This window comes from Bos indicus, chromosome 2, assembly GCF_029378745.1.
Source record: "Bos indicus isolate NIAB-ARS_2022 breed Sahiwal x Tharparkar chromosome 2, NIAB-ARS_B.indTharparkar_mat_pri_1.0, whole genome shotgun sequence".
Lineage (NCBI taxonomy): Eukaryota > Metazoa > Chordata > Mammalia > Artiodactyla > Bovidae > Bos > Bos indicus.
The window spans coordinates 58,281,822-58,305,235 of record NC_091761.1 but is presented as its reverse complement, the minus strand read 5'-3'; the positions used below and the strand labels follow the sequence as shown (position 1 = coordinate 58,305,235).

General features: G+C 42.0%; 1 protein-coding gene and 1 long non-coding RNA gene across 2 annotated transcripts in view; one reads left to right on the top strand and one right to left on the bottom strand.

Annotated features, from left to right (window-relative positions):
* NXPH2 (neurexophilin 2) overlaps window positions 1-1,067 on the bottom strand; it is a 128,474-nt gene extending 127,407 nt beyond the window's left edge. The window contains exon 1 of the mRNA XM_019973319.2: window positions 352-1,067. Within this exon, the coding sequence (XP_019828878.1) occupies window positions 352-402 (51 nt within the window). The 5' untranslated portion in view covers window positions 403-1,067. The remainder of the gene's footprint in view (window positions 1-351) is intronic.
* On the top strand, window positions 635-9,601 carry LOC139176410 (uncharacterized). The gene is made up of 4 exons (XR_011560858.1): window positions 635-721; window positions 2,545-2,719; window positions 4,669-4,799; window positions 9,342-9,601. It is a non-coding gene; the product is annotated as an uncharacterized lncRNA (long non-coding RNA).
* The last annotated feature ends 13,813 nt before the right edge of the window (window positions 9,602-23,414 follow it).

Below are 23,414 nucleotides of genomic sequence, written 5' to 3'. Positions count from 1 at the left end.
TCTAGCCTTCTCCCCTACTTCCCTCCTCGATCGCTTTTCAATAAACCTCTTCCTTCTCTCGCACCTTCTTTCCTGCCACTTTCTGCCCTTTTCACTCCAGTCCTCCAGTCTCAAGCCAACAAAAGCCCCTCACCAGCCTCAGGGTCCTCTCTGAATCCCACTCCCTGATTCTTCCGCTTCAACCTCTAAAGCAAACCCCCAAACTCCCTCGGCTGCGCGCGCCCCCAGCACCAGGTCCCAGCAGCCCCAGGCTCCGCTTCTGAGTCGGCCACCGGCGCGGTTTTCCCGCCGAAACGCGGCCCTGGCGCGCGGGGCGTGGGGCGCGGGGCGCGCGGCGGGCCGGGCACTTACCAGCTGCAGCAAGCCGGGGACCACCACGAGGGGCAGCGGCCGCAGGCGCATGGTGCCGGCTGGCGCGGCGTCTCACGAGCTGCGCGCCCTCGCCTGCCACTCGCGCATCTCCACTTCGGGGGGCAGGACTGAGGACGCCGGGGACACAGCGCGGCGCTTCCTTCCCGGAATCCGAGCGCAACGCCGCGCCGCGCGGGTCGGGTGGGCGGGCTGGGAAAGGGGTGGGGGAGGGCGAGCGGGAGATGCTTCTGGGGCCCCCGCGCGCCCCTCCTTGGAGGGGGCCGGAAAAGGAGCGTGCGGGGCTGCTGGCGCTCCGGCTTGCTGCGAGGGGCTCCAGCGGTGCTGGGGGCTCTGGCGTCCCCGGGTCGGGGTGAGCGCGGGGGTCTCCGCGGGCGGGGAGCTGCGGCTCCGGCGCTTTGGTGCAGGGTTCCCTCGCTGGGCTGCTCTAGGCGGGCAAAGCGGAGCGCGCCCGGGAGCCCAGCGAGGCCCGGCTCCTTCTTCGACCCCACCCAGCAGAGGGCCAGTCCCGGTGGCTCAGTTGGGTCAGGCGCTCTGCCCACTGACCAGCTCTTCTTTTGCACGGAAAGAGGCAGCGGGGATGGGGTGTGGGTGAGGTTTCCCTGCTTGGATGCCGAAGAAGTGCGCCCGGAAAGCACCCAGGGAGTTCGAGGGGAAGGAGACGGCCAGGTCCTGAGACGGGGCGTGGGGGAGCTGCTAACAGGAAAGCCTGCGGTGGGTGGTGGTTGAGTGGGGCGGGGGTTAGGGTAGGGGGGCTGGATCCCAGGACGTCTCGGAAGGGCGCCCCACTCCGCGGCAGCACTGGCTATCTCGGAGTCCAAGGCAGGGGGTCCAAAGTGCAGCTGGCGGCTGAAAGAATTTTCGGACGTGGAAAGTAGTGGAGACCTAGAGGGACCTTGAGGAGGGGTAGCGACAGGGCTGTGAGAAGCCGAGCTAGCAGTAGGGGGCCAGGCTTACTCGGTTTTGAGGATGCTTTGAACTGCTTGGTGTCCAGGTTCCAGATAGAGCTGCGCCCGGGCGCCCGGGGGGAAGACTTAGAAGAGGAGACCCCGCTGCAGCCTCCCCATCGGCAAATCTTCGAGAGGGATATTTTTGAGGCCAAGGCTGGACAAGACTACAAATATGCTGCCTGGCATCCTCACCCCCATGTTAGCAAGTCTCCATTTGAGAGATCCTTAACCTTTAACTATTTCTGTGCTAGACACTCAAGTCAAGGGCCAGTGGGGCTCAGGGACTCCCCCATTTACGGTGGATGAAAATTTAGACATCATCCATCAACCCCTTAATGAACAGATGGGCAATCTAAGGTCTAAAGAGGTAAAACTGCTTCTCCAGAGATAAGTCCCTAGGCAGCTACTTCAAAAGAACACGCAAGGATAGTTCCTACCTCTCTTGGAAAAGAAAAACACGTTGAGGCGAGGGAGTGGAGTTGCGATTGATTTTCAACCTTTAGAAAATAAAACACAACAAAGTGAAATTTGAGTTGGAATTGTAGGGGGAAAATGTTTCCATCTCCTCCTCGCACCAGGACTGAGGTGGGTAGGCAGGGTCCCACCCTTCCTTTCTTTGGGTGTGTCAAGATTTTGCCGACAGTGTGCTTGTCCTGTGCTCAGTCCTGTCTCACTCTTTGAAACCCCATGGACTATAACCCACCAGCCTGCCTCCCTCCGTGGAATTTTCCACACAAGAATACTGGAGTGGGTTGCCATTTCCTCCTCCAGGGGATCTTTCCAACCCAGGGATCAAACCCTCCTCTCCTGGAGGTCATTCCAGACTGTTCTGGGCCCCTGTGTGACTTTGAGAGGTGTTGTCTCTGAGGCTGTGGGTGGGATATACAACTCCATTCCCTGTGGAGGAAGAGTCAAAAAAGGATTATATATCCTTCCTAACTCTTGGCCAAGGGTGACTGGTGAATTATAGGACCCATGCAAAGGCTGCAGTAGCAACAACCCACTTCTGCTTGTCCTAAGACTTAAAATCATTATTTGCATATCTAAATATATAACTCACCTCCCTATAGTTACCCTTCCCCTTCACAAATATTCTTTACCAAGACTGGGAGCTCGCTTCTAGAAAGTTATTCTATCCTGGATGCAGAAATAAGATCATTGCAAAAAATGGGACAGATGTAAGTTGATCGGCTTGTCCAACTTTGTCTTTGCATTTCATTTACAGACAATCTTTGGAAAGCGATGAATAGGGAACGGATTGGCAGACATTAGAGGAACACCTTTATGGAGAGGGGCTGCTAAAAGAAGAAGAAAGGCAAACAGTATTGCAAGAGGCAGTACCTCATTTAGACTTGGTGTTTCTGCAGGAGTCCCAGCTGACTCATCTCTAAAACTAGAAGGTGAGGTCCCATCTTGATTTAGTGGTCTCCAATTCTGTTATCACTAGCTCTTTCAATGAGGAGTGCTGGACTTAACACACTATTGAAATGAATAAATGACTTAATGACTCTTTTCTTTAAATTTGGTCCTATTTCTTAGACCATTTCTGCACTTTTGGGAAATTTATGCATAAAATTTTGAAGTGAAACCTCAACTTGGACATGTGTCCTAATACTAAGTATTTTCACAATGGAACTTGTTGAAGGGTGTTGGATTCCAAGCTAAGAGCTAAGGGACACAGGAGAATGTGTGTGTCCCGTTGCTTAGGCTGTGGAAGAGAAGCACCCAGGATCCCCCAGTCTGCTATTACTGTGTTTATTTATAAGGTGATTGCTGCTAATTTAGTGTATTCCTGAAATTTTACTGTACGTATTATGGTAAAGTGAAAGGAAGGAAGAAGGGAAGGAAAGGAGGGAGAGGAGCGGGGAGGGAAGGGGAAAAGATAGGCAAGAATGATAGACTTTGCTGGCAGTCCAGTGGTTAAGACTCTGCATGTACGGAGCAGGGGTCATGGGTTCAGTCCCTGTTTGAGGAACTAAGATCCCAAATGCCTACACAGTGTGGCCCAAAAAAAATTTTTTTAATTAAAAAAAGAAGCATGCTAGAAGCATTAAGTGCATTGACTCTGTCATTCAGAACACTCAGTGTAAACAGGAGCATGCCACAAACGAGACAGTCTGGGAGAGTTGAAGTGTTGCCCAGGACAGTTGGAGGAAGGGCAGATCCTTGGAAACCAGCATGACTGCTTCATAGCAGAGATGAAATGTGAGCTTCTGAGAATGGCCGGATTTAGTTTATGTAGGAGAAAATAGGTAAAGCCATTCCATGTGGGAAGAACGACATGAGCAAAGGCCGAATGGAGGGACTTCATGTGACTTCACTGATGGATGGAAAAGAAAAGGAGAGGAAAAGTATGTTATAGGTGAGATGGTAGGGATCTGGGAATGCCAAGCTAAATAGGTTACCTTGGTCTGCAGGAAATAAGGAGTCTTCCAACTTTTTGGAGTAGGAAAGTCAGACATCAAGTGGAATAGAGATATATGCAGTGGTAACAGACAGGATTGTCTAAAGCAGGAGACTGCATGAGGAGATGGTCATGGTTGTTTGAAAGCAAAGAAGGAAGAAATGTGATGCAAGAGCTGCTACAGAGGAACAGGGAACTGAACTGGCGGTTGGAATATTGTAAAAGTGTCTCGGCATATTAGAGGAATTTTTTTTAACATCGTCCCTTTCTCAGAGGCAATTTAACATCTAGAGAATCAGATCATTGCCTTTTTCATTTTGCAAGTGTGGTTTTCCCAGTGTGAGGGGAGTGAAAAGGGTCTTTTCATGTAGACAAAGTAGCAAAAAATAGAACCTACCAAATTTTCCTGCCATATGATTCCACTGTAGTCTTTTTAAAAGGCAACTTATGGGTATATTCGGAGAAGGCAATGGCACCCCACTCCAGTACTCTTGCCTGGAAAATCGCATGGACGGAGGAGCCTGGAAGGCTGCTGTCCATGGGGTCACTGAGGGTCGGACAGGACTGAGCGACTTCACTTTTCACTTTCATGCATTGGAGGAGGAAATGGCGACCCACTCCAGTGTTCTTGCCTGGAGAATCCCAGGGACGGGGGAGCCTGGTGGGCTGCCGTCTGTGGGGTCGCACAGAGTCGGACACGACTGAAGTGACTTAGCAGCAGCAGCATGGGGATATTGTCAATGCTTTGAAAGCCAATCTGTCAACTTGTGGCTCCCTTGGACCATTTGCCTTTTCCTTGTGCTTCTCCTCTGCACTTACTTTCTCACCACTTACTGTTCATTAGCATCATAACCAGAATGTGTATAAGAACATCATATGCCGTATAATATTTGAGAGCTGTGGTGGATATCAGACACTAACCAACTTTCTCACTTTATATTTAAGGAAATGGAAGCTCGAAAGGTTATGTGACTTGCTTCAGGTCATCTGGAGAGAGGCATGGGCACATCTGAAACTTGATTCAAAGCCTTCAGTTTCTTTGTGCAGAGTCTTTCCAATTCATCACTCTGCCTCAGGTATTTTTCAACTGACCAGCAGTTATAAAAGTTGTGATGTAGTGAATGAATGAACCTTTAGTGAGTAAGAGTTGTGGGAGTGATCTATGGATGCTAAAAGCCCCAGAGTCTATCTTATTATCAGGAAAAGAGGTCTGACAGTACCAAGCCTGAAGCATTGATGAGGTAATAATTTTAGAAGCGTGAGAGGATATAGAGAATTGCATGGCACATGGCTCTGCAACCCTCTGCGGAGGAGTAATCAGGACTCGGGAACATGGCAGTATTACGCCAAGGATACAGGGAATTCTCAGGGAGCCTTTGGACCTCTTTGAAAGCTGGTGGGCTTTTTGGTAGGAATTCGGAACAACAAATCCTTTTGAGTTGCCACTCTTGTTGAGTAATTGAATATTCTTTAGTCACCATTTTATTAATGTGATGCTGTGTTACACTGACTCAACCCTGATGGCACTGGGGACTTTAACCTCTTTAAAAGTGTACTTAAACAGTGACATTTTTCACCCAAGAGATTTCACTATACAGCCATGGTTGAAAACTGCTGCTCTACAGAAACTTACTTTTCCCCCCTCCCTTTCCTTCCCCCTCTCTCCCTTCTTTTTTTTTTTTTTTTTAATTGGAGAGTAATTGTTTTACAATGTTGTGTTAATTTCTGCCTTACAACAGTGCAAATCAAATCCTTCCTCCCTTCCCTTCCCTATAGAATTGTAGCCTCCACATTTGGAATGTACTAAGAACTTATTTATATTCTTAGTTCTATGGGACTTTTCAGGAGAGAACTGGACATTTTCTTGGTAGATGGGTCAGCATGTTTGGGGGATTTATGAAGTTTTATCACATAAATGTTATCAGTTGCCCTAAGTTCAAACACAAATCAAAGAGTTCTTCTACAGTGAAGTTTTTTTGCCACAACTATATTTCTTCACTTGGATGTTAGAAGGTGCTACCAGCAAAGTACTGGTGGCTGAAGCCACCATCAGCAGCCAAGAGGAGAGGTTGGAGGGAGGGGAGGAGAAGCAGCCTGTGGGTTCTAGCCAGTCCTGTGATGATGTGGGTGAATATCAATCAAGACTGACAAGGTGGGAGAGAGCATCTCTACCAGTCAGAGTGCGTTTTGTAAAGTTGTCGCTGTGTTTCAAAGTGTGTTGCCATGCAGTGTTCATATACGCATGATTATTTGACTGAATGGTCACCTTTTTTTTTTACTGGTATATCAAGTATAATGGATGTCATTGCTAGGAAATCAATTAACTTCCTTCAAATGTAGCTTCCTATATGGAAAGAAGGCAGGAGAACAGAGCTATAGAAGATTAGAATTGGAGCATTTTGCTTAACCCTTCAGTTTATAGATGAAAAACCTGAAGCCCAGAGATGGAAAGTGATATTCTCAAGGTCACACAGCCAGATGATGGCATAGGAAGGTTAGACTCCAGGGTTAGTGCCGGGGGAGCTCACGCCAACCTCTTTTCATCCCAGATGTCTGTCTGTCTTCTTCCAGGAACTCTAAATATTCTCAGATTGGAATCTTTTCCTTTGATTAGTTAAGGTAGTGTTCTGTAAATGTGTTTTTCCCTTGCTGTCTTTCTGTTAATTATTGTGGACCAGATATTAGACACTCCACAGCCCCATCCTACCCCCAGAGTCACATCTGACTCTTTGCAACCCCATGGACTGTAGCCCGCCAGGCTCCTCTGTCCATGAAATTCTCCAGGCAAGAATACTGGAGTGGGTTGCCATTCCCTTCTCCAGGAGATCTTCCTGACTCAGGGATCAAACCTGGGTCTCCTGCATTGCAGGCAGACTCTTTACCATCTGAGCCACCAAGGAAACCCAGAGTAAGCCTAGCACAGTCAAAAAAGCCTTTTGGTTTCAAATACACAAACATAACTGAAACAAGTTGAACAATTACAACAGAAAGCTATTTAATGACTCATAGGAAGGTCAAAGGCTGAAGGTAGTTTCAGGCAATTTGAAATGAAATTCAGAAATTTTTGAGTGGGATATTGGGTTAGCCATCCTGAGGGTGTGAGTCCATTTATGATGGGCTGGGAGCACAGCTGCAGAAAGCTTAAGGTTGGACCTTAGAGAGCAGGGGTTGAAAATCTATCCTCCAAGAAACTGGCTTTTTAAAGAGACTGACCACCTCCCAACCACCAACAATTTTCTGCAGATGGAATTTGAAGTTGTTTTCTGTAGTTTTTCACTGATTTTCCCCCAGATATCTTTTTCCTTTGACATGTTCTTTCCTTGCTCAGATGCCTCCAGTTTTTCTTTCATGGATATTTGAATGACTCTCATCTCCTAACTTCTCATACTCCAGCTTTTTGTGTCTACTTAAACAGCACCTTGATGACCCTCACCTCATTTAACACAGACCCTGTATCAGATGAACTGAGCTTGAAACATGTGAAAAATGGTTCAGAATCACAGAACCAGGGATTTCACTGGTGGTCCAGTGGCTAAGACTGCACTCCCAATGCACAGGGCTTGGGCTCAATCCCAGGTCAGGGAACTAGATCCCACATGTGGCAACTAAGGATCCTACGTGCCTCAAAAAGATTGAAGATGCTGCTTGCCATAGCCAAATAAACAAAAATAAAAAACCCCAGGAGCATCCCCATTTACCACTTTCTGCTTCTAAAGTAATATGAGTTGATTCTTTTGTATGATGGAAGCCATCGCTTATAAAAGCATAATGCCAGTTATCCTTCCTAGTAGGTCTAACTATGCCAAGGCACTGTCCATTGGCTTCAAGCAATTGCAATTCATTTTTTTGTTTATAGCCAGGTTGTTATTTTTGTAAACATTGCATTCTGAAATACAGGTGGCTTTTGAACTAGCAGGATGATTGAGGCACAAGAAAGTTTTGCTTTTTGAGTTCTGTGCAGTGCAACCAACATGTTCTACCTGTGGTCTCTCTGGACATCAACATTACCATCCAAGTGCTGCTTTCATGTTTTATATCAGTGTGTCAAATGAGTGGTGCTTTCCTTGTCTTCCAGCAGAAATTGTGTTAGGAAATGAGTGGCTAGCTTTCCTACCCTAATCGGTATAGCTTTGTGTTAAGTGGCTGCTGAGGTTTGGTACAAAACTCCCCATTTCTAGGCATTTGGGCCATCTCTTTTTCCCCTCTGCTGATCTAAAATGAACTTGTCTGACTTTCCCTGGCAAAGTAATAATTGCACGGAGAAGCCTTCTCTCCGTTTATTGAAACATCTTGAGTGCTATCTACTGGTCAAATGTGGCATTGCCTCAGAAAGTGAGCGTCAGGCAAATTGTCATGGGTCTTCTAAGGATAACTTTTGTCTACTGGCTGAATATATGCTGAACAAATGCCGTATGTTTTAGCACATCCTGAAACATACTAAGGACCTGCATTCTTAAATTATATCATTGCCAGGGAATCACTCATTGCCTTCTGGATCAAAAGACCCCTTGATTAAGAGGCATACAAATTAGAGTATAAGTGCAGTGTAACCACTGGGTAGGTGCCCACTTGTCCTTCCTTGAAATGAATAACTGAATAGTTTAAGTCTGATTCTTGCTTTGCTGAGTAATGTCAATGGATAAAACTAAACCTTTAAAATGAGCTTTATGGAGTCAGTCAATAATGCTATGTCTTCATTGTATAAAAAGGAAGACAATTTACACTCAGTACTAGGTAATAAGCATATGCCAATACTAATAATATTGATCAGAATGCTTAAAAGATAACAGTTAATATTTAGTATGAGTTAAAATTCATCCAACTTATTCTAACCAAACTATATTTTCTGCCCAAGGTCTTTTGTTTCAAGCACCTGGTAACTTATCCAGAGAGGCATATTATGCTTTAGTCAAGATCCCAAAAAAGAACATATGAGGAGGGAGTGCAAAGCATTGAACAACTGAGAATCAATGAAAAGTGATCTGAAAGTCAAGCGGTCTTCTTCTTCTAGCAAAATGAATAATTTTTGCATTTAAGACAAATAATTGTAAAGGAAAGACCAAGTACAGGGATCACTATTGATTATCAGGAAATAATGATGAGAAAGGGCTAATGTGTTGACATCATTTAGGCAAAATCCAGATGATGAAGCTGTAGTTAACAGGAACTTTATAGAGACATACTGATTTAACAGTATACATGGAAATAGACAATCCTACCATCATTTTTAAGTTATTAAGATACAACTTATGCTGCCTTTTACTTATTTTAAATTGTTTATTCAGTAATTTGGCATTATTTATGTCACTTCATATTAATACCTATATATTCTCCTGAAAATTATAATTTTAAAAATTGAATACCCTAGATTTTGAGACTGTGTGATTTTTGTAACATATTCAGTTATCTGTATGCTACTAAATAATGACAGATAGAAACATTTTGATTTATAATGAAAAAGAGAACGAGTTAAAATATGTAGATAAAATTTAAAACCATTCTGTTTCAGCAATAGAATATTAAAATATATACATATATTTATAGGCATAGGCAGGAATCTCACTAATACTTATTTTTCAATCATTCCTAAATTTAGCTTTCTTTTTTTTTAACACCAGGTGCTGTACATATATTATCACATATAATCATTACAACGATCCTGTAAGGTGGGTATTATCTGAAATTTGTAATGGCAAAGCTGAGGAATACAGAAATCAAGTATTTTGCCCAAGATGACTTAGCCCTCATGTAACAGAACCCAGGATTTGGACCCGGAAACTCCAGAAACTCCAGAAACTCCAGAGCTTTCTCTCCTAACTGTGACATGACACTGTCTCCAACTGTGTTGCTGTTTACATCTTGTCAATAAAGTTCCAGGTCTGTGCAAACTCTTCATGATTTTCCTCTCACGGTGACCAACAGAAATGAGAAAAAGTAGCATATGGTGTGTTGCTACTAGAGAAGTTGTGTTTATGTGGGGGTGTGTATGTGTGTGTGTGTGTATGTGTGTGAAAATATTTGGCACCTTGCCTGACACTGAGTGGGCTTGTTAAATTTGAATCATGTGAATACTGGTTTCAAACTGAAAAGAAGTAAGCTTTTTTTCATTTTACTAGTAATCCCTGTAGACGTTTGCTCTGTGATGCCGTCGAGCTGAGAATGACATTTCCCAGTGTCCTTTTCCCTGTTTAGTTGTGTTGGAGTTGGCCAAAGAGATCTGATCTGCATGAGATCTAGGAGGCTGCCACTAGGTATGGGCCAGTCATTCCTCTCTAAAGCTCCTCAATTTTCAATGAACAGATGCAGATTGGACCCAGCAGTTCCAGCCTGCCCATGCTGTCTTCCATCTTCCTAAGGGCTGTGCCTGCCAGCCAGCTACTCCAGGGCCACCACTAGATGCTTCGGGTAGATCCGCCAGACAGGTAGTCACACAGACGCTGCATCACCCCATCTAGCATAAAACAGCACAAATATCATTGCTGAGTTTTCCCTGGCTTTTCCTTCCTCTGCCTAAAGAGGATTCTGCCTGGGTCTCTTGATTGTTTTCTTCTCGTTTTCTCTCTTAATGTATGGTGAATTTAAAGTTCTTGTTTCATTGCAAAAGCAGAGATGGAGTGATAGGTAAGAAGTGGATTTAGTTAAAGAGAAACACACTCCAAAGACCCCTAATACAATTATATAAAGTTTAAAAATTAAATAAAATTAAAAAAAAAAAAAGACAAAATCTGGGTCATCTCAGGAGGCAAGTGAAGTGAAAGTTGCTCAGTTGTGTCTGACACTTTGCAACCCAGTGGACTATACAGTCCATGGAATTCTCCAGGACAGAATATTGGAGTGGGTAGCCTTTCCCTTCTCCAGGGGACCTTCCCAGCCCATGGATTGAACCCAGGTCTCCCGCATTGCAGGTGGATTCTTTACCAGCGGAGCCACCTGGGAAGCCCAAGAATACTGGAGTGGGTAGCCTATCCCTTCTCCAGTAGATCTCCTGACCCAGGAATTGAACTGGGATCTTCTGCACTGCAGGTCAATCTTTACCAACTGAGGTACCAGGGTAGGCCTCAGAAGGCAAGAGAGCTCTGAAATATGATGTACTTAGTTTTTATCTGCTGGGTAATTTCTTAGGGTGATGAGTGGGAGGATTATTCCAATTATTTTGGGGAAGGGGCAGAGATTTCCAGAAATTGAGCCACCATCCTCTTTCTGGTCTTTTATGGTTAGGCTTAGAACTGTCATGGCCCTGGTGGGTGTGTCATTTGGCTAATATATTATAATGAGTGTATAATGAAGCTCAAGGTCTAGTGGAAGTGGAATCTTCCGCCATCTTGGACCCAGTTGGTTTTAACCAGTCTTTGTCATGTCCTATGGCTATATCATTCTTTTAAAGGTTGTGCCTGGACTACTTCCTTTCTGTTTCATGAGGAAAGTCCTACTTCTTCTTGAACCTCAGCAGTGGCAATTCTAGAATAAATGAGGAGTGAAGAAGAACCAGAGGACATTTGAGGTAGCAAGGGTTGGAGAATCCTTTCAGATGTGGTTAGAAGAGAGAAATGGATGTAGTTTTAGTATACAAATGCAACGGAAAGGGAAAAAAGGGGATTCTAAAAAATATTGCTGGGACTGTACAGTCCTTTCATAGTAATTAAAATTAAGAACTTGAGTTATTTTGAAATTAGTTTTAGTTGCATGGATTTGGTTCTTTAAATTGTGACCCTTCTTTGGAACTGGACCATGTGGACTCTGGCTTCGTAAGGGTTATATGTATGAAGAAATATTCATGAATATCGCACAGTCTCCAAATTGGCAGTAAAAAAATTTCACCCAAATCTGTCAAATTTCTCAAGATTTATCCACTTTTTCTGAATCTAAAATTAATCTTTTAAGTATTATCCAAAGTGTTAAAGTGTATTCCAACATCTCTAAGTGTTTCTCAAAGTGTATTTTTATTAAACCATCTCTGAAGAAAGTTAATATTGGATATTTACATGAAGAAAAAAGTCTCAGTTCAACCATGTTTGGGAAACACTATGTGAATCAAAGTTAAATAGATTGATTTACTCAAAGCCCTTAATTTTTTTCTTAGAACTTTTTGAGTACCTCTCTTGGGACTAACATAATCAAAAATACACTTAGAAAGACCCAAAGGGGACCATATAGTAGCCATGTCTTCCTGCACACAGGAACTCAATGGGATCATTGGCACAATGCCCAAAGCTCAACTTCTCTGTACAATGGTGCTGGATCCAATCTCAGAGACAATTTTGGGTGAAGTAGAAAAGGATAGCTTTACTACTCTGCCAGAAAAGGGGGCCACTTTGGGCTCCTGCCTCGAAAAACTATGTGTTCCCACTTGGAAAGGATAGTGAGAAGCTTTATGTAATGGTTCAAAGAGGGCATGATCAACTTGCGGACATTATTCTGATGGGTTGGTTGGTAGTGAGGTAAGTAGAGTCAGCATCATCAACTTTTAGGTTCCAGCTGGTCTGGTGTCTACTTGTCTGTAGGCAGCATATTCTCATTAATTGTTAACTTCTCCCACCTGAAGGTGGTTTGTTTCAGTATTCTGCAAAATAATTCAAAGGTATTGTTGTGTGCGTCTGTTGGTGGGGAACCAGGACCTTGCCTAAAGGGTCTACTACTGTTTCTCTTGACTATTTGTTTCTTCCTAGTCTCTCATCCCCTCCCTTCCTTAATTAGCAATTGCTTAAATCTGCTTAAATCCCTGAGTTGGAACTTAAATCCTGAGTTGGAAGGTCATAGAAGCTGAATGAAGTCTATTTCTATAATCAAAGAGATGGGGGACACAGAAAGGCTTCGTGCCCAGGTGTTCCACAGGACCCTGCTCTATCAGGCAAAGACTTTGTTCTTTTCTTTCTTGGAATTTCAGACTTGTCTATTCTACTTCCCTTGCATTCATACATTTTAGAATCAGCATGTCAGTATCTACCGGTAAAAGCTTTCTGGGATTTATATTGGGATTGCATTTTGAATCCAGGTTGATCAAACCTGGGGGAAGAGATGAGGAATGGAGTTTTAATCATTTCTTGACTAAGACAACAAACAAAATCCACACCTTTCCTTACTATTAGAAAGTAAAGCCTGAACACCATAGCTTAGCACTGAACGTTCTCTATCATTTAGCCACTGATTTTCCTCAGCCTTATATTTTATAACTTTCAGCCTAGATTCTCACCACCAGCCAAAACAAATCATTGCCCCTCCAACATACAGTGGTATCCTCCTGCCCATTAACTCACTCCTTTACCTCCTCCAAAATCCTGCCTCCCTATTTATTTCAAATTCATTTTCAGCATTTGATGCAAGTGAAACTTTCACTGCTTCATCCAACTGAAAGTTCTCTCTCAGTTTCTGAGTTCCTTCCACAGATTTCTGTGAGCACCATTCGTTAGGTATTTCTCAAACCTTGTGATGTATTGTTAGTGTTGTTTTTGCCTGAGAATTTTTTCATCACTGGAGTGAAATCCAATCATGTTTGAAAGTGAAAGTGAAAGTGAAGTCACTCAGTCATGTCCAACTCTTTGCTATCCCATGGACTGTAGCCTACCAGGCTCCTTGGTCCATGGGATTTTCCAGGCAAGAGTACTGGAGTGGGTTGCTATTTCCTTCTCCAGGGGATCTTCCTGACCCAGGGATCGAACCCGAGTTCCATGTATTCAAGGGGAAGATTATACGATGGTCCTGTCTTAGAGATCTGTCTTCCAGAGATATGGAATATGGTGTATGGATGAGAACAATGTAAGGGTTATGCATGAGAACATCACTGGAGCATTGAGAACAAACTAACTTTCAATGTTTGCTACACCAAATATAAAATAGTAAGGCTTCTAATAGGACTCCAAATTTAAATATTTAGGCTGGAAAGTGTTTGGCCTTGGCTTTTGTTTATGTACTTCATCTTCACAGTTATAAACTGTTATTTTCTCCTCATATTCTTTCATCTCCCCCACTCCCTTGTCATTTGGGTGAGTTCACCTGGTACTTGAGAAGTCCCATGGGCTAGGTTCTCTGTGTAGAGCCAAGTTTTCTGGGGCTTTGCTTATTTCATTTCTTTTTTTTTTTTTTTTTTTTTTGGTATTTTTTAAAAACTATTTTAATATTGTAATTTTTATTTTTTGTCCATGCCATGTGACACATGAGATCTTGGTTCTCAGACCAGGGATTGAACCTTTGCCCCCTACGTTGGAAGCTTGGAGTATTAACCACTGGACCACCAGAAAAGTCCTTTATTTCACTCTTTTGATCAAACATTTTCCCTCAGCTGTGCTGTGTACTCAAAATTCTGTTCCTTCCTAAGTAATACATGGAGATCTGAAAGAGAGAGGAGATTTTGATCGGAGGGGTTAATCTTTGATGGTGCACCAACAGCATTCAGATTAGAAATTGTAGTGAAAAGTACCAGGTCTTTGACATCAGATAGTCCTGTATTCAAATCCAAACTCTAACCAGTTTTATCTTGTGACCTTGGGTGAATTGTGAAGTTTAAATAAAAGCACATACAACATTTTTAGAACATGAGGAGAACAACATACATTAGTTTCTTTGCCCCTGTTTTTCTATAATCCTTCCCTCAGAATACAGAAATATCTGTTATTAATGATTTAACATTTTTTGTATGCCAGGCACAGTGCTAAGAGATTTACACACATTTTCTCATAATCCTTAAAGCAACCTATTTTCTTCTTTTCTTTTCCTTTTTTTAAGTATTACCATATACCATTTTTCACAAGAACAAACAAAGACTTAAAGAACATTTTGTAAGGTCATTAAATAAGAAATTAGTGACACTGGTCTTTGAACTTGAATCTAATTGCTTCTGAGACCTAGATTTTTAGTTACTATCCCATATTTTGCTAGTTATATGCTCTGTGTCTTCTTAGGAATTTCATGGGTGAGGTCAAGATGGAGAATGTTTACCACCTAGCAAATTTGTGGGAAATATATTTTAAGTTGCATAGACTTTTCATCTGTCCTTTGGACCATACCACAAGAAGCAGTTACTGTAACATTAATTTTTAATTTGAAAAATATATTGTAGTTGGGCTAAATATATTTACATATTCATAGCACTCTCTTGGGCTTCCCTGGTGGCTCAGACAGTAAAGAATCTGCCTACAATGCAGGAGACCAGGGTTCAATTTCTGGGTTGGGAAGATCCCCTGGAGAAGGGAATGGCTACCCACTCCAGTATACTTGCCTGGAGAATCCCCATGGACAGAGGAGTCTGGTGGGCTACAGTCCATGGAGTTGCAAAGAGTCAGACATGGCTGAACAACTTGAACTCACTCACTGGCACTGAACTGGACTCTTTCTACCCTGACTCCTTATAGCTAGTTAGTCAAGAAGCACTGTGAAGTCTCTCATAACACTGTTGCTGATGGTATTCCACTGACACTTCAAATATGGTCCAGCTTGATTAGAGCAAGTCCACCTCTCTTTGAGTTAAGGTGGAGTTGGTGGTTTGGGGAAGGGAGTTGGCTATTCATGGTCAGAGCGATGCCCTCACTTCTGCAGCAGTTCTTTTCTGGGTTCTTTCCCTTCCAATGACCCTTGTGCTGTACTTCCTATATCCCTGGAAGCTGCTGAGATACCAGGCATCTGTGAATCATCAGCCTCTAGAATCTGGTTCCTTCTCTGCGCAGCAGAGTAGTGACTTTTGCTTCTTGTGACTGCCTCTTACCTCAGATTTTCAGATAAGTGCAATGGATAGTTCCTTATGCTATAGTTCTCTCTTTCTTCTCCTCCTCCTTCTACTACCTTTTAATTTTTTTTTACTTTTCTCAAAGATACAGATACTTTCAAAAGCTTACTATATAAGGTATGTTATGGAAAACAGTAGTCTCATGCTTTCCTATTGCCCTGTTATATCCCCACATCCCCACACTTAACCACTTCTGAGTTTATCTGAGAATTTGGTATTTATTTCTGTTTCTTTTTTTCTATTTTTACTATTTTCTCTATTTCTATTTTTGCCATCTCATTTTTCTTAAATAAAATGATTACATTCCCATTCCTTAATTTTCCTATGGTTCAGTTCAGTTCAGTTCAGTCACTCAGTCGTGTCCGACTCTTTGTGACCCCATGAACCACAGTACGCCATGCCTCCCTGTCCATCACCAACTACTAGAGTCCACCCAAACCCATGTCCATTGAGTCGGTGATGCCATCCAGCCATCTCATCCCCTGTCGTCCCCTTCTACTCCTGCCTTCAATCTTTCCCAGCATCAGGGTCCTTTCAAATGAGTCAGCTCTCTGTATTAGGTGGCCAAAGTATGGAGTTTCAGCTTCAATATCAGTCCTTCCAATGAACACCCAGAACTGGTCTCCTTTAGGATGGACTGGTTGGATCTCCTTGCAGTCCAAGGGACTCTCAAGAGTCTTCTCCAACACCACAATTCAAAAGCATCAATTCTTCGGCGCTCAGCTTTCTTTATAGTCCAACTCTCATATCCATACATGACTACTGGAAAAACCATAGCCTTGACTAGACAGACTTTTGTTGACAAAGTAATGTCTCTGCTTTTGAATATGCTGTCTAGGTTGGTCATAACTTTCCTTCCAAGGAGTCATCTTTTAATTTCATGGCTGCAATCACCATCCGCAGTGATTTTGGAGCCCAGAAAAATAAAGTCAGTCACTGTTTCCACTGTTTCCCCAACTATTTGTCATAAAGTGATGGGACCAGATGCCATTATCTTAGTTTTCTGAATGTTGAGCTTTAAGCCAAATTTTTCACTCTCCTCTTTCACTTTCATCAAGAGGCTTTTGAGTTCCTCTTCACTTCTGCCATAAGGGTGGTGTCATCTGCATATCTGAAGTTATTGATATTTCTCCCAGCAATCTTGATTCCAGCTTGTGCTTCTTCCAGCCCAGCGTTTCTCATGATGTACTCTGCATATAAATTAAATAAGCAGGGTGACAATATACAGCCTTGATGTACTCCTTTTCCTATTTGGAACCAGTCTGTTGTTCCATGTCCAGTTCTAATTGTTGCTTCCTGACCTGCATACAGATTTCTCAAGAGGCAGGTCAGGTGGTCTGGTATTCCCATCTCTTTCAGAATTTTCCACAGTTTGTTGTGATCCACACAGTCAAAGGCTTTGGCATAGTCAGTAAAGCAGAAATAGATGTTTTTCTAGAACTCTCTAGCTTTTTCGATGATCCATCGGATGCTGGCAATTTGATTTCTGATTCCTCTGCCTTTTCTAAAACCAGATTGAACATCTGGAAGTTCACAGTTCACATATTGCTGAAGCCTGGCTTGGAGAATTTTGAGCAGTACTTTGCTAATGTGTGAGATGAGTGCAACTGTGCTGTAGTTTGAGCATTCTTTGGCATTGCCTTTCTTTGGGATTGATATGAAAACTGACCTTTTCCAGTCCTGTGGCCTTTCCTATGGTAACCATTTTCTATTGACTTCCAACAGTGGAAGATAAAGCTATATAAGTTTCTTTTGCTATTTTGCATCCTTTTTCCCCTTTATTATAGTTATATAAAAGCATTGTGTATGTACTCCATTTTTACACTATTATGACTATTACAGTTGATTTTTGTAGGTAAGCTATGTGGAAGACCATGATTACCTTTTCTTTCTTTAGGAAAAGCATGTTGTTTTTCCTAAAAATAATAATAGTGTCAGATTTTTGTTTAATTTCTATGTATTTAATGGCAGTCCAACCACAAATTTTTCCCCAATAGTTTAATATTTTCTCTGTACAAAGATAATTATAGGAATTCACTTGCATTTTCTTGGGAACACCTCTCTGGGTGTCTTGTGACCTCTTTCATATGCTCTTTCCTCTTTTCCTATGGCACAGAGGGCACCCTGGGGTCTCCCTTCCTACTGAGCTGGGAACCCTTCAATTCTTTCTTATGATACTACTTCTGTTTCCTTCCTGTTTCCTGTATGCCATGCCTTTCTCTTTCTTGGTTTACTCTCCTTCACTGGTAGAACATGTCTTCCAGTAACTTCCTGAGAAAATGTATATGGAAGGCAAAATATTAGTGTGTTAAATATCTGAAATCTAGACAGCATATTAAAAAGCAGAGACATTACTTTGTCAAAAAAGGTCCATCTAGTCAAAGCTATGATTTTTCCAGTAGTCATGTATGGATGTGAGAGTTGGACTATAAAGAAAGCTGAGCACCGAAGAATTGATGCTTTTGAACTGTGGTGTTGAAGACTCTTGAGAGTCCCTTGCACTGCAAGGAGATTAAACCAGTCAATCCTAAAGGAAATTAGTCCTGAATATTCATTGGAGGAACTGCTCCTGAAGCTGAAGCTCCAATACTTTGGCCACCTGATGCAAAGAACTGACTCATTGGAAAAGACTCTGATGCTAGGAAAGTTTGAAGGCAGGAGGAGAAGGGGATGACAGAGGATGAGATGGTTGGATGGCATTACTGACTTGATGGAAATGAGTTTGAGCAAGCTCTGGGATTTGGTGATGGACAGGGAAGCCTGGAGTGCTGCAATCCATGGGGTCGCAGAGTTGGACATGAGTGAGCGACTGAGCTGAACTGAACTGAAATATCTGAAACTCATTTTAATCATCATGATGCACTAATCGTTTTTCAGAATGTAAAAATCTAAGGTGAAGTGAGTTCCCCTCAGCATTTTTAAGGCATTGGCCTGTCGTCTTCTAGCTCTCTATGTTGTGCTTGAGAATCCTCAAGTCATTTTGAGCTTTAATTTTTTATTTGTGACTTCTTTTTGCATTCCCTGGAGGCTTAAAACTTCTCTCTTTGTCTCCAGCATGTCATGATGACCTGCCCTGAATGTGGATTTACATTTGCTCACTATGCTGAGCACACAGTAGGTTCTCCCTATTGTGGGAAGTACATCCTTCAGGGCTAGAAATTTTTCTTGAATTACCTATTTTATTATTTTTTCCTTTTTTTCTGTTTTATTTATTTATTTATTTTTCTCTCTGAAAGGCTTATTATTCAGATGTTGGTCCTCTTAAGCACTTATTTTCTCATCTTATCAATTCTATATTCAATCTCCTTGTCTTTTTCCCTTTAGTCTTTGAAAAATTTTCTTAATTTTGTCTTCTAAACCTTCTGCTGAATTTTTAGTTTATGTTGTACTGCCATATTAGCTCTCATCCTGTTCTGGATGAAATAACTTCCCATATTTTTCTGAGAATATGGTTTTATTTTAAATTTTCTTCTGCCTGTAGTATCTCTGGTTTTCCCAAAATTGTTTTCATCTCAGTCTTTCATGGAAGGGCTTCCCTAGTGGCAGAGTGGTCCTTGCGTGCCTGCGCATGCTGAGGAATGAGTCCCTGGAAAGCTGATTGAAGCCATTGCTTATACAAGGTGTAACTCTCAGCTTCATTGAAAATGAATTTGCCATGATCATTTCCTTGGAGAACCCAAAAGTAAAAATCTTTAGCATTTTACTGTTGGCCCGGTCAGGATACTTAGAGAATAACCTTCCAGTGTTCTTCATGGAAGCCACAGTCCTTGCTTCCACTCTTCTAGTAGCTGACTGGTGATCAGAGCATGCAGGGAGTGGTATCAACGTTTATGAGAATTTCCACTTAATTTCTTTGTGCTGGTCATATGACTCCCAACTTCCAGGGTGTCTGATATTCTCTGGTCCAGAGAATCTCTCTTTTATAGTTTTCAGGGGTGTTCAGTTCAGTTGAGTTCAGTTCAGTCGCTCAGTCGTGTCTGACTCCTTGCAACCCCATGAACCGCAGTATACCAGGCCTCCCTGTCAGTCACAAACTCCTGGAGTCCACCCAAACCCATGTCCATTGAGTCGGTGATGCCATCCAACCATCTCTGTCATCCCCTTCTCCTCCTACCTTCAATCTTTCCCAGCATCAGGGTCTTTTCAAATGAGTCAGCTCTTCGCATCAGGTGGCCAAAGTATTGGAGTTTCAGCTTCAACATCAGTCCCTCCAATGAACACCCAGGACTGAGCTCCTTTAGGATGGACTGGTTGGATCTCCTTGGAGTCCAAGGGACTCTCAAGAGTCTTCTCCAACACCACAGTTCAAAAGCATCAATTCTTCGGTGCTCAGCTTTCTTTATAGTCCAACTCTCATATCCATACATGACTACTGGAAAAATCATAGCCTTGACTAGACAGACTTTTGTTGACAAAGTAATGTCTCTGCTTTTGAATATGCTGTCTAGGTTGGTCATAACTTTCCTTCCAAGGAGTAACTGTCTTTTAATTTTATCCACAGTGATTTTGAAGCCCCCAACAATAAAGTCAGCCACTGTTTCCCCATCTATTTGCCATGAAGTGGTGGGACCAGATGCTATGATCTTAGTTTTCTGAATGATGAGCTTTAAGCCAACTTTTTCACTCTCTTATTTCACTTTCATCAAGAGGCTTTTTAGTTCCTCTTCACTTTCTGCCATAAGGGTGGTGTCATCTGCATATCTGAGGTTATTGATATTTCTCCCGGCAATCTTGATTCCAGCTTGTGTTTCTTCCAGTCCAGCATTTCTCATGATGTACTCTGCATATAAGTTAAATAAACAGGGTGACAGTATACAGCCTTGATGTACTCCTTTTCCTATTTGGAACCAGTCTGTTGCTCCACGTCCAGATCTAACTGTTGCTTCCTGCCCTGCATACAGGTTTCTCAAGAGGCAGGTCAGGTGGTCTGGTATTCCCATCTCTTTCAGAATTTTCCACAGTTTCTTGTGATCCACACAGTCAAAGGCTTTGGCATAGTCAATAAAGCAGAAATGGATGTTTTTCTGGAACTCTGTTCCTGTTTTTGATGATCCAGCTGATGTTGGCAATTTGATCTCAGGTTCCTCTGCCTTTTCTAAAACCAGGTTGAACATCTGGAAGTTTACGGTTTACATATTGCTAAAGCCTGGCTTGGAGAATTTTGAGCATTACTTTACTAGCATGTGAGGTGTAGAAGGGGAATTTATCCGTCAATATGGAGTTGAAGAGACAATTTGAGGAGTATTTATTTTTTAAACACATTTCAACTGATCTTCCTTTTTTTATTGCATTTCCCAGTCAGTTCAGTTCAGTCGCTCCGTCGTCTGACTCTTTGTGAGTCCGTGGACTGCAGCACACCAGGCTTCCCTGTCCATCACCAGCTCCCAGAGCTCACTCAAACTCATGTCCATTGTATTGGTGATATTTCCCAGAGCAATCAACTCCTGAGCCTTTTTGGAGAACAATGAACCAACCATTTTTTCCTTCTGCTTTAACATGATCGGCTTGGGGTTCAACTTTCTCAAGTCTATGGCAATGGTTATTACAAGTTCTTCTGCTTTCCCCCAATTTGTGTTTTTAAGGCTCCCTTTCCCCTTTTCTTTATGACCCTTGAAATTAGCCTTTGAAATTTAAAATTATCAAAGATTCCACTTACGGTTATTTTAACAGGGATTTGGAATGGAGGTGAACTAAATGTATGTGTTCTGTTTGCCTTTTTGAAAACAAAACAAAACAAAACTAGAATTCCACTTTTATTCTTTCTTGTCTCATTTTGTCTTCTCAGCTGAACCTTGCTATTCTGTTCCTTTCAAATCCCAGACCAGCTGCTTAGTCTGGCTTGCTTTGCCAGCCCCCTTCACCGATCTGGCGTCCCAGGAGCCCTATTGCTGCTCCTTCAGGTGCAATTTCTTCTGTTTGTGTCTGAACCCCAAAGAAGCGCTGGGTTCTTTTCCTCTCCTTCAGAGTTTCTTGTTCACATGATCCAAAGATGGCCTTTCAATGGGTGGCCTGTTTCCATATCTCTAAGCATTCTATCAGTTTGATCTGCAAAGTGTTTTCAGTTCCGTGTTTGGGTCTCCCAGAACAGCAGATGAAATCTGCCAGGGCACACGGAAGATAGACCAGCTCCAAAGAATCTCATTTCATTCCAGGCACATTTTATTAGTTAGATAATTTTCATATATGGTGTCTTTATATTTACTGGGGTTACCATTTACAGTTCTAGAAATGTTTTTCCCACTTGGTCACATTGCTTTCTTTACATTTTTTCTTTTCTATCTTTTAGGGAAAATTTTTGTCTGATGTTACCGTTTTATTTCTGGTCCATATTTCTTTTTTCAAATAACTCTACTTTTTGTAATTCTAGCACCTTACCATAAATATATGCTCTTTTAGGGTATATATAAGGTAACACAGCTTTTTACATAAACCACAGCTTTTACTTTTAAAATGTGTTACTATTTTTCTAATTGGGCTTCCCTGATAGCTCTATTGGTAAAGAATCTGCCTGCCATGCAGAAGACCCCAGTTTGATTCCCGGGTCAGGAAGATCTACTGCAGAAGGGATAGACTATGAAATTAATGTATATTCATTCTGAAACATGAAGTTCAGTGAAATTAAGTAATTTGCCTAAAAGTTATCCATTTAATTAGTGTCAAATACAAATGATTAACACTCTTATACTATCTTTGATTAACCTAAGCTGTCTTTTGCAACAAAAGAGACATCTAAATCATCATAGTATATAAATGATTATAAAATTCCATCAAAGTGATTTTCTTTTGGTCTTATTGATAGTCAACTACAAAGCTTATTATACAATCAGCCAGTATTTTCTCACAATAGTTAATTTATTAATAAAGTATTTCAACATTTGATAGATATTACATAAGCACCTCCTATGTTCCAGACTGTGCTAGGGGTTGGCCAGTCATTGGGAAACAAGAATTTTAGGGTGAAAAATTCTTGATTTTCTCATTTTGGATTTTGGACATGGGGCCCTCTTTATCTTCTCTACTCAGAAGAGAGATTCTTATTAATAGATGCCAAGAGTTTCTTTAGCTGTAACATTGGGAGGCAATTCCTTTTTCAGTCTCCCCAGTCCTGCAAACTCATGATAGGCCGTCTACCAGCAGGCACTGCTAGAAATGACCTATGAATTATGATAAGTCTGGCTTAGCAAATCAAACAGATATCTTAAATCAACAAGTCTTTGGCTGATTCCCAGCTGTAACAGGACTCGTTCCAAATCATCATCTGTAGTCACTAGTGAAAAATCAATGAGCAGCTCACTGGGATATGTAATGAGGAAAAAGACATGAATTGAAAGGAAAACAAACAATAAAAACATTCAATATTTAGTGTGAAAGAAAATCAACTGCCTACAGTGTTATCAGCAATTTATAGTCTTAAATTTATGTACCATCTTGTTATTTAAATTAGTGCCTTCCCCTAAAAAACTACCATAACAAGATGCACTTGAGTCTAGTAAATTTTGGCTTGCAGACATAAGGAAGCAGGCTTAGTTTGTGCTGCAGCTTTTATGGTTTTGCCAGCATGGGGCATGGGCTTTTCCAGGGGTAAACATGTTCTTTCTTTCATTATTTGTGAAAGAGTAACATAGAACTAGCTAACAGATTTTTTTTTTTTTTTCTACTGAACAACTGTGAAACAGTTATATTTTGCTCAAACATCAACCTTTGGGGAACTTGGACTTGAAGCAGTAATTTGTAACTGGCTGCAACTCAGTATCATCTGTAGAGGGTTTAAAAACTTCAGGTGCCTGGGCTGTGTCCCTGGATATTCTGAAAAGTTCACAAGTGAGTGATTCTGTTGGTTCATTGGGATTGGGGAGCCCCAGGCAGCAGCATGAACCCAGTTGGAGGGAGCTATGTCAGGGGTCCCTGAGGACCCTGAGAGTTGGGTAAAGGCTGAACTAGACATATCCAGATAAAGAGAACAAAAATGGAGAAC